The sequence below is a fragment of the Arachis duranensis genome, chromosome 9 (genome assembly GCF_000817695.3).
Source record: "Arachis duranensis cultivar V14167 chromosome 9, aradu.V14167.gnm2.J7QH, whole genome shotgun sequence".
In the NCBI taxonomy this organism is placed as follows: domain Eukaryota; kingdom Viridiplantae; phylum Streptophyta; class Magnoliopsida; order Fabales; family Fabaceae; genus Arachis; species Arachis duranensis.
In genome coordinates this window covers 111,636,478-111,653,683 of record NC_029780.3, presented here as the reverse complement: position 1 = coordinate 111,653,683, position 17,206 = coordinate 111,636,478, and the positions used below count along the sequence as shown (strand labels likewise).

General features: G+C 37.2%; 3 protein-coding genes across 4 annotated transcripts; 2 read left to right on the top strand and 1 right to left on the bottom strand.

Moving 5' to 3' along the window:
* Positions 1–980: 980 nt before the first annotated feature.
* Positions 981–1,868, bottom strand: LOC107467576 (uncharacterized). The gene has a single exon (XM_016086706.3). It carries the CDS (start codon positions 1,825–1,827, stop codon positions 1,126–1,128), a length of 702 nt encoding a protein of 233 aa, XP_015942192.1. The 5' UTR covers positions 1,828–1,868; the 3' UTR covers positions 981–1,125.
* A 2,742-nt stretch (positions 1,869–4,610) lies between these two features.
* On the top strand, positions 4,611–5,306 carry LOC107467181 (uncharacterized). The gene has a single exon (XM_016086221.1). It carries the CDS (start codon positions 4,611–4,613, stop codon positions 5,304–5,306), a length of 696 nt encoding a protein of 231 aa, XP_015941707.1.
* A 7,982-nt stretch (positions 5,307–13,288) lies between these two features.
* Positions 13,289–16,278, top strand: LOC107467567 (methylthioribose kinase-like). 2 transcript variants are annotated; one of them, XM_016086696.3, is made up of 6 exons: positions 13,289–13,725; positions 13,838–14,147; positions 14,531–14,705; positions 14,803–15,004; positions 15,620–15,834; positions 15,937–16,278. In XM_016086696.3, exons 1-6 carry the CDS (start codon positions 13,540–13,542, stop codon positions 16,106–16,108), a joined length of 1,260 nt encoding a protein of 419 aa, XP_015942182.1. In that variant the 5' UTR covers positions 13,289–13,539; the 3' UTR covers positions 16,109–16,278. The 2 variants fall into 2 exon arrangements, with proteins under 2 accessions (XP_015942182.1, XP_015942183.1); XM_016086697.3 differs by having other exon boundaries at positions 13,528–13,705.
* The last annotated feature ends 928 nt before the right edge of the window (positions 16,279–17,206 follow it).

The following is a 17,206-nucleotide window of genomic DNA, read 5'->3' as shown; positions in this document are numbered from 1 at the left end:
TTGCAAGTCCAAATAGATCTTCAGAATATGCATATGCAGAAATTTTCAATTTCTCAATTGTTGGAAACCGGCCCTACAAATAGATCGATGTTACATTAGTCAAAGGTTGATCATCAACGCTAAAATCTCCTTTGATAGTAATCATGCTTGGTACGACTTCAAAACAAAATGTTCGGTTCCAAACAACAATCGGTACACTAGTTGTTGCTACTTAATTTCTTTATCAAAAACACTATCCAACCCTGAAACAGAAGGGCTTTATAGAGTTTACTTTAATGAGACATGATTATGGCAGATAGAGTGCAGGTTCCCCAATCCCCACTTGGAATAATGGGTAAGTGGCACTTAATTAATCCACTAGCTGAAAAAATGCATCAATAACTTAATAAGCCTGTCTTGTCATTATTTCACCACAAACCCATTTCCAGACTGTAAAACTTCACAAGATAATACTACAATCTGCTTTAGCATTAGAATGCTTAATTAGGTGCATGCATGTTTGAGTAATAATAGTTATAAAGCTTTAGCTTTTGCATAATTACTTTTCGTCGAAGCCTATTGTCACCTTAACTTTGGTGCATTAGTTTATTTTTACCTTTAGTTAAATAAATATTAACTCTTTTACGTAATATATTTTATGTCAATAATTCAAGTTTAAAAGAATAACCTGCTAATCAAATTAACCACTCTTTTGATAAGGTTTTAAAAAATTGAAAGTTTAAAATTTGGAAAAAACTCGTATGCAATTGTCACTATAACATATTTGACTAAATTATCATCTAACAATTATCAATTATCAATTTTATAAAAAAACAATTGCATATAAACGATTGCCTTAAAATTTACTAATTTTTTTTCTTACCTTTAATAGTATGTCATTTTCTAAAGAAAGTTAGATTATTTATTACTTTCTTCAAATCTCATTAGTATTCATGGTGATATGCTAAGTTAGTCTCAGAGAAATAACTAAACACAAGATGAATCAAACAAGCTATAAGTAAACCATTATAATATAATTGGTAGAACATACAACACTTATTGATGATTATAAATTACGGTATAACGTATAGCGTATACATATGCAGTATGATTTGATCTTATTGTTTTGTTAGATATTGAAAATGATTATGATATGTTGCCATACTTGGCCTTATAATCCTTCCACAACTGATCAACAGTCTTGCCAAGCAACTGAACAAAGAACTGGTCACTATAACCATTCTTAAGCAACTTGTTCAAATCAGCAACAAAGCCATTCTTGAGGCCATTACAATAATCCAAAAAGCGAGCCGTGACGTCATAACCCTGGTCCCACTTATTCCCTTGGCCAGGCTTGACCCAATGGCTAGGACCCAGGTTAGCCTTGAGCCTGACAAAATCCGCAATCCCTTCAATCAAGCCACCAGGGGCTTGGCCATTCCCGTTCCACTGCCACACGTGAGTCATCTCATGGTACAACACGCCACTCACTTCTGTCTTCACGTCACCTGAGTAGCTTCCAACGTATCTTGCACTAAGGTGGATCTCGTTGTTGCTGGTGTACGCAACACCGTCCATGTCATCAACGAACAAGCTCACTTTTTGGACGGTTTTTCTCTCAGAGGGGTTATTGTTTTGTTGGAACACTGACCATATGAATTGTGTGGCTTTGTTAAGGGTTTGTCTTGCGTACTCTGCACCTATTTGGTCACGGAATCGGACACCCCCTGAAGTTGAGAGGGCTCTGTTCGTTACAGTGTAGTCCACTGCACTTGATCCTTGCATTCTTCCCGCTGCAAGGATTACTAGGAACAAACACAGCGTGGTTTCTTGAGTATGCTTCATCATGCTTTTCTTTGCTTCTTCAGGTTATATTGCTTATTGTTTTGTGACACATTTATGTAGCATTATAGGGTGCTTTATATAGAGAGAAAAACAAGCGGTCAATTATTACATTTACTAATTCAACTTATGCTGATGTTGGTGGAAACCAGGTATAATTGAGGGTGGAAACTCAGGTGCAGTTAACTTCACATAAAGTTGATAGTTGAGAGTTGTTAAATGAAAATTTAGTTAAATTAGTCAAATTATCTAATAATTCTCGGCTATCTATTTCAGGTGAATTCAACTGCATCTAAATTTTTACTATAATTGAGATGATAATTTAATTAAATTTATTAAATTATTTAATTATTTTCAACTATTAACTCTACATACTGAGTATTCATTATATTCCGTCCCATTTGTTATTATTATTAAGTGGAAGTATAGAAAATTAATGGAGTATCTTTATAATATGTACAATGGGATTTAAGGATATTTGATTCAGTAGGATATCAGATGTTTATTATTTTTTGTACCTGGATGGTTATTCTAAATAGTATGAATGTATTGTGTTTGAAAAATTAGTAGTATTTTATCTTAGATGTTTATTTTTTAACTCATATTAAGCCAAATAAATAGTTAATTATACATATTATACAAATACTCTATCGACTCCGTAGCGAGACTCCATTATTAAATTATTATATGACCTGGTCAAGTCTTCTAGGTTGCTAACGTGATGAGGAAAGACATATGTTCTTATATCTTAGTGGATAAGAAAGAAAAATATGTTGCATTTCATTTTGCTAGCGCAATTAATGAGACGCAACCAACGCTAAATTATTAAACTTTTATTAGTTGAACTGTCTATTAAACATAACAACTCTGTTAGCATATACTATATGTATATACACATAACTGCTTACAAGAAGTTCTCCAAGGAAATTAAATAAATGCTTTCAAGGTTAATTATGATTGAAACAAAAATTAAAAAATGATAAACCGGCCTCTTAATATATCCCCCTTGTAGAATCGATTGTAGATACCACAAACTCATAAGACCGTCATTACTCACTAGGTCGTTTGGGTTGACTGACTTGTTCAAAATAAATATGAGGCGCGCACCCTTAATTTACGGACATATGTCAATTTCTCTTGGTTAATTATCTGGCCGCCGCATTATATTATAGTCAATATTGAATATTGAGAGTCCTTAACACTAATATTTAAAACCGGCACGACAAGTTTATTATCTATTCTCCTGTGGCTACCCTACTATTTTTTCTTGCTAGTTCCTCATCTCATCTCATGTCCGTGTTTGCTTCCTTTTATCGTGTCTCAATATCAATCTTTGATTATTTTGAATGTATTTAAAAAATAGAAAAGTATAGATAACAACAATATTTTTAAACAATGTATGAATAATGTGAATTAATAGGGTTAAAAGAATAAATTTAAATTAGTAGCATTAAATTAGGATGTAGTATATCTTTATTTGATTGGTAGTTGTTCAAGTTATTTAAAATAGTCATTATTTACCTAACATTTCCCCTAAAAAATTCATTTGTTTTTTCTTGTCTTTTCTCTCTTCAAAATAAATAAAATAATTTACTACTAAATCTAAATCTAAATCTAATCGTACCAAAATGTTTGATTGCTTTACTTGACTCGCAAAATTAAGCTTAAATAATGAAACAAAACTAGCTTGTACCTAGAAGGAAACCTTAAAAGTCTCTATGGAAATATTTTTTTTAGAATATTCTTGGAAAGTAATTCTTTCATGTTGAGGTTTGTTAGTAGTCATCTTTAATTAACTTGGTTCAATACAAGGTTATATTATGATTTTGGCTCAATAAACCTAGTAATTAGTGGTACAAGTTTAGTTGAAACGTGAGAAAGTTATCAAGAGTGTGTGTGAATTGTTCAAAAAAAATAGAAAAGAAGAAAAAGAAAAAAGAAAAATATAGGTGATATAACCAGTTGTATATCGGTTACGAGTTATAGTTCGGCAGTAACCGATGTATTAATTCAGCCGACTTTATGGCAATAAACAACATATGATCGGTTACATTAGAAATAATCAATTCAGCGGAAAACGGTTATTACTCTCTCCTAGCTATATAAGGAAGCAGTCAGAGTTGAAGAAGGTAGATTATCTTTTCAAAAAACTCTCCTCTGATAATAATCGTTAACTGACTTGAGTGTCGGAGTACTTTTTGTAGGTGCTTCCCCCATTATTCTTCCGACTGACCAAGATACGTCATCATTCGGCAAGAAGGTCGGCTGAGCCAATAAGGGAAGATGAGCTACATAAGTTCGGCCATAACCAAGCAAGAACATTTGGCGTCCACTGTGGGTACCGAAAAATTGAAAAGGCCCCAATGGCTGATGTACCTCCTCCCACTCCATCCGAGCTCCTCCGAATGGTAACCGAGCTTCAACAAGCAAACCAACGGATGGCTGAGGCAAATCAACATATGGTGGAGGAAAACCAGAGGATACAACAACAAATTGAACAGCTAGTCAACGCCCGCATTGAGAATAATGACACTCATCAAGACAATGATGAGCGTCGATCCGGGCCGACCCATGTTTCCGAAACACCTCAGGACGATGAAGGTGGTGGCCCTCGGAATGATGGAGCTTCCCCCGATGACGAGGATAACGAGCCTGACAATTCGGCAGGACCATTCACAGCCGACATTATGAATTTTCAGCTTCCTCGACAATTTACTTTGCCTACGTCACTAACACCTTATGATGGTTTAGGGGATCCAAAGCAACATGTCAAGAAATTTTGATCTATTATGATCGTTAACGGTGCATCTGATCCTATTTTATGCCGTTGTTTTCCGTCCTTTCTTGATGGTCCTGCACTTGACTGGTTTTGCTCTTTGCCTGCAGATTCTATATCACGATTCCAAGAGTTGTCAAAGCAATTTGAAGACCATTTTGTAGCATCGGCAATATATTTGCATGATTCTGACTATTTAACCACCGTCAAACAATGTCCTCAAGAAAGCTTGAAAGATTACATCACCCGCTTCACGAAGATAGCTATGAAAATCCCCGACCTCCATCCCGAGGTCCACTTGCATGCCATCAAAAGCGGCCTGCGTCCGGGAAAATTCAAGGAGACCATTGCCGTAGCCAAGCCGAAGACGTTAGCCGAGTTTCGCGAAAAGGCCAAAGGGCAAATAGACATTGAAGAGCTTCGTCAAGCTCGGAAGGCAAAAAGGTCGGCAAATACCAAGGACGATGACAAACCGCGCGATAACAAGAAGGGTTTCAAGCCCACACCCAGATATGAGTCATATACACAGTTCAACACGAATAGAGACGACATTATTAAGGAGATACTGAATTCCAAGCTGATCAAGCCTCCTCGTAAGGCCGGCAGCTATCCCGAGCCTAAGAACGCTGACAAGTCCAAGTACTGCACATTTCATCAGAAGTATGGCCATACAACCGATGAATGCGTGATCGCAAAAAGATCTTCTTGAATGCCTAGCCCGACTGGGACATCTTGATGAAGATATCACAGGGCATATGCAGAAGAGAAACGCTACTAGTACAGATCCGTCCCTTGTGGGATCATCATCTAGGGACAAAGAAAAAGCCCCTGCTCAGCCCAAAGGCATAATCAACTGCATCTCTGGAGGCTATGCTGGGGCTGGACAAACAAGCTCGGCTAGGAAACATACGTACAGGGCTATGTTGGCCCTTGGAGATACTACCAATAATCCTCAGCCCGAACATGAGATGCTTGAAATGACTTTCCGCCCTGACGATTTTAGCTGCACTGACAGAAACTTGGATGACCCTGTTGTCATCTCAATACAATTGGGAGACTTAATAGTTCGGAAAGTACTGCTGGACCCAGGCAGCAGTGCTGATGTGTTATTTTTTGCAACATTTGAAAAGATGAAATTAAGTGTTAACATTTTGCAACCATCTGCAGGAGACTTGGTCGGATTTTCAGGAGAACGAGTGCCAGTCATGGGTTCAGTGTGGTTACAAACCACACTTGGTGAGCAACCACTATCTAGAACTCACGATATTCAATATCTTGTGGTAGACTGTTTCAGTCCTTATAATCTTATTCTAGGAAGACCTTTTTTAAATAAATTTGCTGCAATTGTTTCCACAGTCCACCTTTGTGTAAAGTTTTTTGTGCAGGATAATGTTGTGGCCACAATTCATGGCGACTTACAGGAAGCTCGGTATTGTTACAATACGAGTCTCAAGCCTATCAAACAAAGCAGTGAGCAGCAAGTAAACTCCATAGGTGTCAAACAATCAAAACTAGCCGAGCTAGACCACAGATCCGATTTTCAAGATCGTCCTACACCAAATGAAGAGCTAACGAAACTTCCATTGACTGATGACCCTACGAAGTTTACCTTTGTGGGAACCTCCCTCATAGGTGATGAAAAGGATAAGCTCGTCTGCTTTCTACGACAGAATGCCGATCTATTCGCTTGGACATCAGGAGATATGCCAGGCATAGACCCATCTGTTATCACTCATAAACTGGCCATAAGTCCGGCGGCCCAAGCAGTGTCTCAGAAAAAACAGAATCGCGGAACCGAGAAAAGGCTGGCATCCATGACCGAAGCCAAGAAGCTCATTGATGCGAACTTTATCCGAGAAATCAGGTTCACGACTTGGTTAGCCAACGTCATCGTGGTAAAGAAAAACAATGGTAAATGGAGGATGTGCGTTGACTTTACTGATCTAAATAAAGCTTGTCCAAAAGACGCATATCCTCTCCCTTCTATTGATACTTTAGTAGATAACTCTTGTGGTTATGGTACCTTGAGTTTCATGGACGCATATTCTGGCTATAACCAGATTTTTATGCATCCATCAGACCAAGAAAAAATGGCTTTTATCACTGAATATGACAACTATTGCTATAATGTCATGTCCTTTGGCTTAAAGAATGCAGGTGCAACTTACCAGAGGCTGATGAACAAAATTTTTGACCGGCAAATAGGGCAGAACATTGAAGTATACGTCGACGATATGGTCGCTAAGACTAAGGTCGGCCATTCACATGTTGACGATCTCGCCGAGATATTTAGTCAAATCCGAGCTTACAATATGAGGCTTAACCCAGAGAAGTGTGCCTTCGGTGTTCGAGGAGGAAAATTCCTCGGCTTCATCCTTACCAGCCGAGGAATTGAGGAAAATCCTGAAAAATGTCAAGCAATTCTTGATATGAGCAGTCCCACAAATATCAAAGAAGTCCAACGATTAATAGGGCGTTTGGCAGCATTATCCAGATTCCTGCCGTGTTTAGCATCCAAATCCTTAACCTTTTTTCAATATTTACGAAAAAATACAATTTTTCAATGGGATGAAAATTGTGAAGCCGCCTTTAAAAGTCTAAAGCAAATTCTTTCTGAACCCCCTATTTTACAAAAACCTAAGGTCGGTGAACCATTATACTTGTATTTATCGATTACTGACATGGAAATCAGTTCTGTCCTTGTCGCAGGCAAGGCGTTTACGTCCTTATTTTCAAAGCCACACGATCAATGTTAGAACTTCTCAACCGCTGCAGCAAATACTTGCCAAGCCAGAGCTGGCAGGTAGGTTGATTAAATGGTCCAGTGAACTCTCAGAGTTTGACATTCACTATCAACCGAGAGGATCTGTCAAGTCACAATACCTAGCCGATTTCGTTGCCGAATTCACTGGACCAAGCTCGAATGCAGCATCCGCAAGCTAGAAACTATTTATGGATGGAGCCTCAAACCCCCTGGGGTCTGGAGCAGGAATACTGCTGGAAAATCCTGAAGGAGTTGTTGTTGAGCATTCTCTTCGATTTTCTTTCAAAGCCAGCAATAATCAGGCCGAATATGAAGCCCTAATAGCAGGGCTCAGGTTAGCCATCGAATTACAAGTTCTTAATTTACAAGTTTATTGTGATTCCTTGTTAGTTGTTCAACAGGTAAATCAGTGCTTCCAAACTAAAGACCCTATCCTGTTAAAATACCTAGACATGGTAAAAAACCTCATGAACATTTTTCCAAAAATTGAAATTACTCACATACCTAGGGATCAAAATCATAGGGCAGATATACTGTCTAAGTTAGCCACTACTCAGTCACAAACTGCATCACTTTTGCAATCAACCCTTCATGAGCCGAGCATAAACATCATCGGCGCCTTTCATATAGATAATAAGGATAGCTGGCAACACCCATATATACGATACCTAAAGAATGGAGAGTTTCCATTAGATGTCCAGGACCTGAAAAAGTTTAAACGACAAGCCTCTTTCTTTACGTTGCTAAATGATAAATTGTATCGGCGAGGTTATTCTCGACCACTGTTGAAATGTTTGGACAGGTCAGAAGCAGACTTAGCCCTAGCCGAAGCTCATGAGGGCAGCTGTGGGACACACTCAGGGGCAAGAAGCCTGGCACAGAAAATTCTCCGTGCTAGATTCTATTGGCCGACAATATGGGACGACAGTAAGAAAAAGGTCAGGACTTGCGACCACTGTCAAAAACATGCTCCGATTATTCACATCCCAGCCGAGGATCTGCACTAGTCAGTGGTAAGCTGGCCATTTAATCATTGGGGAATTGATATTCTCGGACCATTCCCTACAGCTTTAAGACATGTAAAATACTTAGTAGTGGCAATCGATTATTTCTCTAAGTGGATTGAGGCTCAACCACTAGCTAGAATCACATTGGCACAGATGATATCCTTTGTTTGGCAAAATATAATCTGCAGACTCGGTATACCCCGTCATATTATAACTGACAATGGTCGCCAGTTTACTGACCATACTTTCAAGATTTTTTTGTAGAACTTGAAAATTAAACAGCACTTCTCCTCAGTAGAGCATCCTAAATCCAATGGTTTAGCAGAAGCTGCGAATAAGGTCCTTCTTCAAGCTCTAAAGAAGAAGCTCGAAGATTCCAAAGGTCTATGGGCCGAGCTTATTCCAGAAATTTTATGGGGTTACAACACTTCAGAACACTCATCAACAAAAGAAACACCATTCCGTTTGGTGTATGGATCAGAGGCAATGATTCTAATTGAAATATCACAAGGCTCTTTAAAAACACAGGTAGAAGACCATGATGATGCTCGGAGAACCGAGCTAGATCTAATTGAAGAGGTACGCAGCACAGCGGCGATTCGTCAGAAGGCATTGCAGCAACGAATTAGTCGGCGCCACAATAAAAACGTGAGGCCGAGACTCTTTCAGACCGGCGACCTGGTATTAAGAAGAATTGAAGAAGCACGGAGATCACCTTCACATGGCAAGCTTGCCGCGACATGGGAAGGGCCATACAGAATCCACCAAGTACTCAGTAGAGGAGCATACATTTTGGAGCAATTAGACGGAACAAAGCTACCTAGCACTTGGAATGTTGATTCCTTAAAACAATACTATAGTTAACTGCAGAAGGCTAGTACTCTTTTTCCTACCTCGAGATTTTTCCCAAATTAGGGTTTTTCTCAAGGAGGTTGGCTAGCTTACTTAATTCAAGTTGTAAAGGTACTGAATCAAAACAATATTTATTTTTACTATGGTTTCTTTTGTTTCCATTACATGCTTTTGTTAAACAACTAACAAAGACAATTAATCAAAAGTCGCACTAGTATCGCGTGTGCATATTCAAAAGCTGGTAACTTTTTCAGCACATTCCAATCACCGGACCCTAAATGGGGATATATGCCAAAAATTTTTGGAGCAAATACATACAAATATATTGCCATTAACCAAAACAACAGTCATAAAAGGGATTATACATCCCATACTCAAAACAAACAGTTTAAATGAGAGCATATATACCTCTCAACTATCATAAGGTTGCAAAAGTGATAATACCCTAAAACCAAACAGTAATCACCACAGTTCAAAAGGGGATCCCATACACCCCATTCAACACAAACAGTTTCTATCTAAATTTTTATCAGCTTTACAAAGTTAAACGTTCTTCAAATCGCCTAGGTTATCACCCCCCTCCTCTGGAACCTCCTCGTCATCAACTAAATTGCCATCTTGAACTATTTTACTCGGATCCATAGCAGAAAAGTCACCCTCAGGACAAATGAATTTTGCCTGGATGATAGCACGTTCAAAGCCTTCAGCAAAGGCATCAAGGATCTCAGTCTCACGACCAGTTTCCATTTGTTTAAGTTTTGAGGTAACCTCAATAATTTGACCACTCATACTGGCAAGCTCATTTTCCCTTTTCTCCAGTAATTCTATAGCTCTACCACATTTTTCCTTTTCCATCTTTAATTCTTCTTTCACAGTAGAAACCTCCTTCCTTAACTTAACTAGGGCAGCCTCTTTTGATTCCAGCTGCCCCTTAAGGTCAGCACTTTTAACAGAACTTTGCAGCATTTTTCTATGTCTCTTCTCTTGGCTTCGGCCTATGCTAGCCAACCGAAAGCCAAGAACCTGCCGCACAAACAAGAATAAAACTTATTTTAGTACTAATCTTAGCTATAGTGTTAAAAATAATAATAAAAACCGACCTGCATGAATTGATCTATGCCAAGATCCCCGACCTCTTCCACACGAGACATATCCGAAGCAGACTGAATAACTTCATCGGCTATGACGTTAAAAGGAAATTTCTTATCCCAAACCGATGACCCATCACCTTCCTCTTCAAAAGAGTGCAGCTTCTCTTGTTTCACAGTAAAACTCGACAGCTCAGTAAGATGAATAACATCTTCTCCCTCGTTCAGGTTAACTAAGTCAGATTTCCTCTTCTTAAATACAATCCCCTTTTTTCTCGGTGGAGGTTGATTAACTTCGGCTTCCCCTTCCATTTTTTCCTGATTTGACGAAGATCCTTCAAAATTTTTCATCTTAAATTGAGCCCTTAGGCTTGATGCTGAAACTCCAGGATATTTGCCAGCTAAAAAAAAATTTTTTTTTAGATGACTATCAATATAAAGTCCAAATAAAAGAAAAACATTAACACCTCACCAAAATACTTTAAAACAGACGATCTATCTTCCTCCCATGGAAGCAAATCCGATACGGATAACAAGCCTTCAGTATTAACCATTTCCATCAGAAAACTTATTATACATTCGTTGCGAGGTGTTATGAGCTCGGGACCCAGTATATGATTCGGCTGACAGCACCAGTAAAGGGGGAATTTTTCCCCGAGATGTTCATCTAAATAAAAAAGAAAATCCTCTTCTACAGATTTTACCTTAAGGAACATTTCTTTGAAATATTTGAAAGAAGATTTGTAAAGCTTAAAAATAGCAAATCCAGGAGTACTATTCAAGTTAATCCAAAGCCCTTTTCAAACACCCTTGGCTTGAAAAAGAGAAAAAAAAAACAGTTCCAAATTAGAAACCATACACAGAAAATCCATCAGTATTTGAAAATATTTAATAAAAGCCCACCCATTAGATGAACCTGCGACGGTGCACAGTTCATCTGTTTCAAAATATTACACTCAAAAGTAGTAAAGGAAAGTTTGACAGACAATTCTTCAAGCACACAGCTATACATAAAAATTTTTTCAAAATCTTTAGTTCTGTGAAAAATGCGATCCATGCGGTTGCATGGCATCAGTTCAACACGAAAACTAGGTCTGACTACCCTTGTTAGGTTCACCCCATGAACACTCGCTTTATCAATAAAGAGAGAGGCTCTTATTTTCACATCAGCGTCGACCCATTCATAGGACCCGTCATCTTCTACCTTTGGAACAACCCTCACCTTCTTATCTCCCATTACTTCCCCTCATAAACCACAAATTAGAAACAGAAAGGAATAAAAGAAATGTTGTTACTAACCTCTCTTACTCATACTTTAAAATAAAAACTCTTCAAAGACCAACGCCGTTCAGAGCAGCAACTCTTCCCTTTATGAAAATGTGACTTCAAAATAAATATTGATTGTTAATGAAACCCTTTCAGTTCCAACTTAAAATCAGAACCCTTCATTAATAACCCACTCCCAACGGTTCCAAACCCACTTAGGAACTTGCACCCAGCATTGAAAACCCTCTAGTCTCATTAATACATGTCATCATACCTTTTCCCATTCCAAATATATAAAAATTTATATTTATATATTCATTACGTTGAGTCAAGTTGAACTGGGGGCTCATCCTGCCGATCTATAACTCGGGTAAATAAATTCAAAAGCTCAACCTGCCTCACTCAAATTCAGGCCGCGCTTGGGAGCTGTGATATAACCGTTGTATATCGGTTACGAGTTATAGCTTGGCAGTAACCGATGTATTAATTCAGCCGACTTTATGGCAATAAACAACATATGATCAGTTACGTTAGAAATAATCAATTCAGCGGAAAACGGTTATTAGTCTCTCCTAGTTATATAAGGAAGCAGTCAGAGTTGAAGAAGGTAGATTATCTTTCCAAAAAACTCCCTCTGATAATAATCGTTAATTGACTTGAGCATCGGAGTGCTTTTTGCAGGTGCTTCCTCCATTATTCCTCCGACTGACCAAGATACGTCATCATTCGGCAAGAAGGTCGGCTGAGCCAATAAGGGAAGACGAGCTACATAAGTTCGGCCATAACCAGGCAAGAACAATAGGTAAATAATGAAAATACTAAATAATGTGGACAATGAATTTATCGGATGTTTAATTTACTAAGTATGTGGATGGACCTAATATTAAGATTTAGGTGGATAATTTAAGAGTGAACAAAAAAAATCTCTTAAGTTTTATAATATACTCTCTCGTTTCTTTTTTTCATGGGGATAATATTCTCTTTTCTTTCGTTTTTTTTTTTTCTTTTTGGTCATGGGGATATTCTCTTTACAAAATAGTACTGCAAGTAGTTTTCCTGAATTTGGGTTTGGTGTTTGGGGCATTGACATTGATTTTGGGTTGAAAACTGACAAACTGGATGGTAGTAAGTATGTATTTTTGTTCGTGGCTAATTTTTAGGATTTTTTGTCGGAGGCAACATAACTGGATAACTAGACGCCCACCAGAATCTTTTTATGATTATAATCCATAGTTATGTCTGATAATGGGTCTAGCTTAATATTATATAATAAAAATTTATATTTAATAATATTATTCGTCCGTTTAATCAAGTATCCAATATTCGAATTTTGCCTTATGCATGCAGTAACTTATTAGCTAGCGGTAGACCCTTAAATGAAATTTAGATCTGCGACAAATTAATCTTTAACCTGTCGAGTTAGGAAATACCGTGAATAAAAAAAATATTACTAAAAGAAACGAAGAAAATCTATTTAAACGAATATGTTTAAATTTTTAAATTAGGCATACAAATTTTGATCACTCTGCCAAGTGCAGAAACTGGATTAGCTCCTCTTATATAGTAGATGGAGACTTAACTTTATCTAAAATTGATAATTAAGAACGGTTACATAAAAATTGAGTCAAATTATTTAAATTGTTTAATAATTCTAAATTATAAACTTTAAAAACAATTGACTGTGCTGAATTTTAGCTTTCATAGACCCGAATGAGGCATTGAAATTTCCACAGAATCGAAGCTGATTAATCTAAATTGTGACCAGATTCAATGCACTCGAATCATTGACGCTCCAAGTTTCAGTCTTTCAGTCCACCCATTCTACCTTTAGCTAATGGCGTTCCTCCTCCGAAAGCAAAACGCACCAAATCCACAAAACAAGTTTGAAGATTCCCACCTTTGGGGATCATTGCTCTCTCTCCACCCGCTTAGTACCCTACTACCATCACTATTCCGCCGCTTTCAATGGCCTTCTCAGAGTTCCGACCACTCCACGACAACTCCCTCATCGACTACATAAAATCAGTGCCTGCCCTCTCTTCTAAGATCGCCAACGACTTCGACAACTTGTTCGTCAAAGAAGTTGGAGATGGCAACCTTAACTTCGTCTTCATTGTTCTCAACTCCGCAGGTTCTTTTGTCATCAAGCAGGTAATTTAAAAAAAAAAAAAAACTACTACCCCACTTATCCAAAAACTCGTGGGCACTCGCAAATTTCGTTTTTTTTTTTAGCTTTCTGATTCAAAGTTTTAGTTTTTTCTAGGCTTTGCCGTATGTTCGTTCCATTGGAGAGTCATGGGCAATGACGAAGGAGAGATCATATTTTGAATGGTTGGCGCTGAAAGAAAAGGGTCGCTTGTGCCCTGAGCATGTTCCTGAAGTCTACCACTTTGACCGCACAATGTCATTGATCGGCATGCGTTACTTGGAACCACCGCACATAATACTAAGAAAAGGGTTGGTGGCTGGGATTGAGTACCCTTTGCTTGCAGAGCACATGGCTGATTTCATGGCCAAGACACTCTTTTTCACTTCTCTCCTTTTCCGTACAACTTCTGAGCACAAAAGGGACGGTATGTGTGAGCCATTGTTATTGATTGATTCACACTCAATTCATTTGTTGTACAATTCAGTACATTTGTTTATCTAAGAACTAAGAAGTTCACTGATTCATAGTGTCGCCTTCATTAATCTATTACTCTGCTTCAAAGTTGATTGAGCTGAAACCTTTATTTCAGTTTGAGTTTTGCGTTAGAAAAAATGGTTCCCTTCCCTTGTTTGGCTGCTTGTACTTTGCATATTTGTATTTGTGATGCCTCTGTAGTATATTCTCCCTTTGAAAATGGATGTAATAGATAAACTGATATTTTGCTTCTGTGAGTATGAGGAACATTGCTTATTGATGTTGCCTTAAGACATGTTTGTGTTAAGCTGAATTCATGCTGGCTTCATGCAGTTGCCGAATATTGTGGTAATGTGGAGATGTGCAGACTCACTGAGCAGGTCGTGTTCTCTGACCCTTATAAAGTTTCTGAATATAATCGTTGGACTTCCCCTTATCTTGATCATGATGCTGAGGCTTTACGGGAAGACAATTTGCTGAAGCTTGAAGTTGCTGAGCTGAAATCCAAGTATTATGACCAACACTCTTCTTTTACTGCAGTATGTGCAGCAGCAATTGTGGTGTTAGGATTTTTTTTTACTTTATAAGAATATACATTTTTGTAGGTTCTGTGAGAGGGCCCAGGCTCTAATACATGGAGATCTGCACACTAGTTCTATGATGGTTACTCATGAATCAACACAAGTTATTGATCCTGAATTTGCATTTTATGGACCAATGGGTTATGATATTGGAGCATTCCTAGGAAATTTGATTTTGGCTTACTGTTCTCAAGATGGACATGCTGATCAAGCAAATGATCGAAAAGTAGGTTTCCTTCTTTAGCTATATTGATTGTGCGCTGCTGTGGCTCTGTGTGCCTTCTGATCTTAATATAGTCCAAAATTTTTTACTGTAAAAGAAAAAGGAAGGAAACAGAAAAACTTGCACACCTCCTACTTTACGTAATCTGACTTAAACACTTTGATTCTCTTTGGTTCATTTCAGATCCAAATTTGTGCATTTTTATAGGTTTGAAGGAATGTTCTGTTTTCTCGTCATGTTTGTGTAGTGCTAGTGACTTTGCTTTGTTATCCTAAGAAGGATTTCTTTGTGCACATTGGTGAGCAATCAGAGTTATATCATTTGATATCTAAGAAGTTGTAGGGATAGTTTCACAGAAATATGAGCTCTCCCTTAGTTATAAAACAAGACTCGGTAGGAATGTCAGTTATAACTGCCATTATCTTTTGCTGTATTTCCTCTTCATTTTGCTGGACTTGTGGCTCTGGTAATTCTATTGCTTAGCTTTGCTGCAACAATGACATGATGGGAATTTTTATAGTTTCATTTGATGATAATGGCGAAGACCAATGATTACTGCGGCAAAAGTGTGTTATTCCTTGTCTGAATTCTGATATATACTGATGTTATGTTATGCAGGCGTACAAGGAGTGGATTCTTAAGACAATTGAAGATACCTGGAATCTTTTCCAGCACAAATTCACTGCTCTTTGGGATGAGCATAGAAATGGTGCTGGTGAGGCATATCTTCCAGCTATCTATAACAATCCTGAGGTTCAGCTGCTTGTACAGAAGAAATACATGACGGATTTGTTTCATGATAGTCTTGGGTTTGGTGCTGCCAAAATGATAAGGTGAGATTACTTATCAATTATCATCATTTTTCACCAGAATGTTATACTTATTTTGTTTATATTAGCTTACACTTATCACTTTGATTATTATCTAATACATAGGAGAATAGTTGGTGTGGCACATGTTGAAGATTTTGAATCCATTGCTGATGCTGCTAAACGTGCAACATGTGAAAAGCGGGCACTTGATTTAGCTAAGACGATTCTCAAAGAAAGGAGAAAATTTGAAGGCATTGCTGAAATTGTATCAGCAATTCGGAAATATGAATCATGAGTTATGGTTTTCGATATAGCTACCCCATCATGTATCATGTTTTATATCTTATGTAAATAGCATATAGCTAGCCCATCATGTATCATGTTTTATATCTTATGTAAATACCATATTTATATCGCATCATCTGAGTAAAAGTAAATAAATCAACCAGAGTTGAGGATGCCTAACTTCTATTAATCTTATGCATATTTTTGTTCAGTTTGAAATTCTATGTTGAATATGATTTTCATTTCTCTGCACAAGATAAAACAAAATCATATTGCAAATAAAGCATATAAAATTCGACTATGTTAGTATACCAAAATCAACCACTAAAGTCGATCACAAGTATAAAATACATGTTAAAATACAAATACATATTGAAAATAAATTAAACCATACATATATTTATACACAAATATATTTATAACTGATTTGGGTGTATAAAGAGTATTTTTTTAATAAAATTTTGTTGACTGTTGACACTTTATGTTGCTTGTAATCATACATTTATACATGGTCGGGAACAATTCAAACCGAGATAAAAAAATGTTACTGGTTGTGGCCGGCATTATAGGCTTTGAATTGGTTTTGTTGTTATACACAATAATTTTATATATATATATTGGTTTTGTTATATACAATGGATTGCTGTGAGATTTAAATCACTGACATTTGCTTAAAGTCTTAAACTGAATAGTGAACTAACCACTAAACCAACCCAACTTACTAAATCATGTATGAATAGATTAGCAAAATGTATCAGTTAGTTCTAACAACAGAAAATTGATCTGCCACGCTGATATATGTATATATAGATTATGTGAATATATGTTATTTAACCTGCGTTAAATTTTCATATATGCAAGTGTATTTGCTGGTAATCCCTTTTAATCTGATGAAACCTTTAAATATATTTTCCAATTTTGCGTTTCATTAAAGCCACATTTGTTTACATCAAATAGGGTTCAATTGTCTCATTGCTCATTGTATGCACGTAACATGTGAACGCATGGATGAATGTAAAACAAAAAAGGAACGAATTACTCATTACTCTTGAAAAAATGTTTCAACCAACCACCCTCTTGTATGTCTCTTCATTTTTATTTGTTTTAA

Bases quoted from the DNA above. Each gene is read 5' to 3' on its own strand.
- LOC107467576 (XM_016086706.3), bottom strand. From the start codon at position 1,827: ATGATGAAGCATACTCAAGAAACCACGCTGTGTTTGTTCCTAGTAATC.
- LOC107467181 (XM_016086221.1), top strand. From the start codon at position 4,611: ATGATCGTTAACGGTGCATCTGATCCTATTTTATGCCGTTGTTTTCCG.
- LOC107467567 (XM_016086696.3), top strand. From the start codon at position 13,540: ATGGCCTTCTCAGAGTTCCGACCACTCCACGACAACTCCCTCATCGAC. The intron at 13,726-13,837 runs GTAATTTAAAAA...AGTTTTTTCTAG, and splicing joins GTTCTTTTGTCATCAAGCAG to GCTTTGCCGTATGTTCGTTC. The intron at 15,005-15,619 runs GTAGGTTTCCTT...TATGTTATGCAG, and splicing joins ATCAAGCAAATGATCGAAAA to GCGTACAAGGAGTGGATTCT.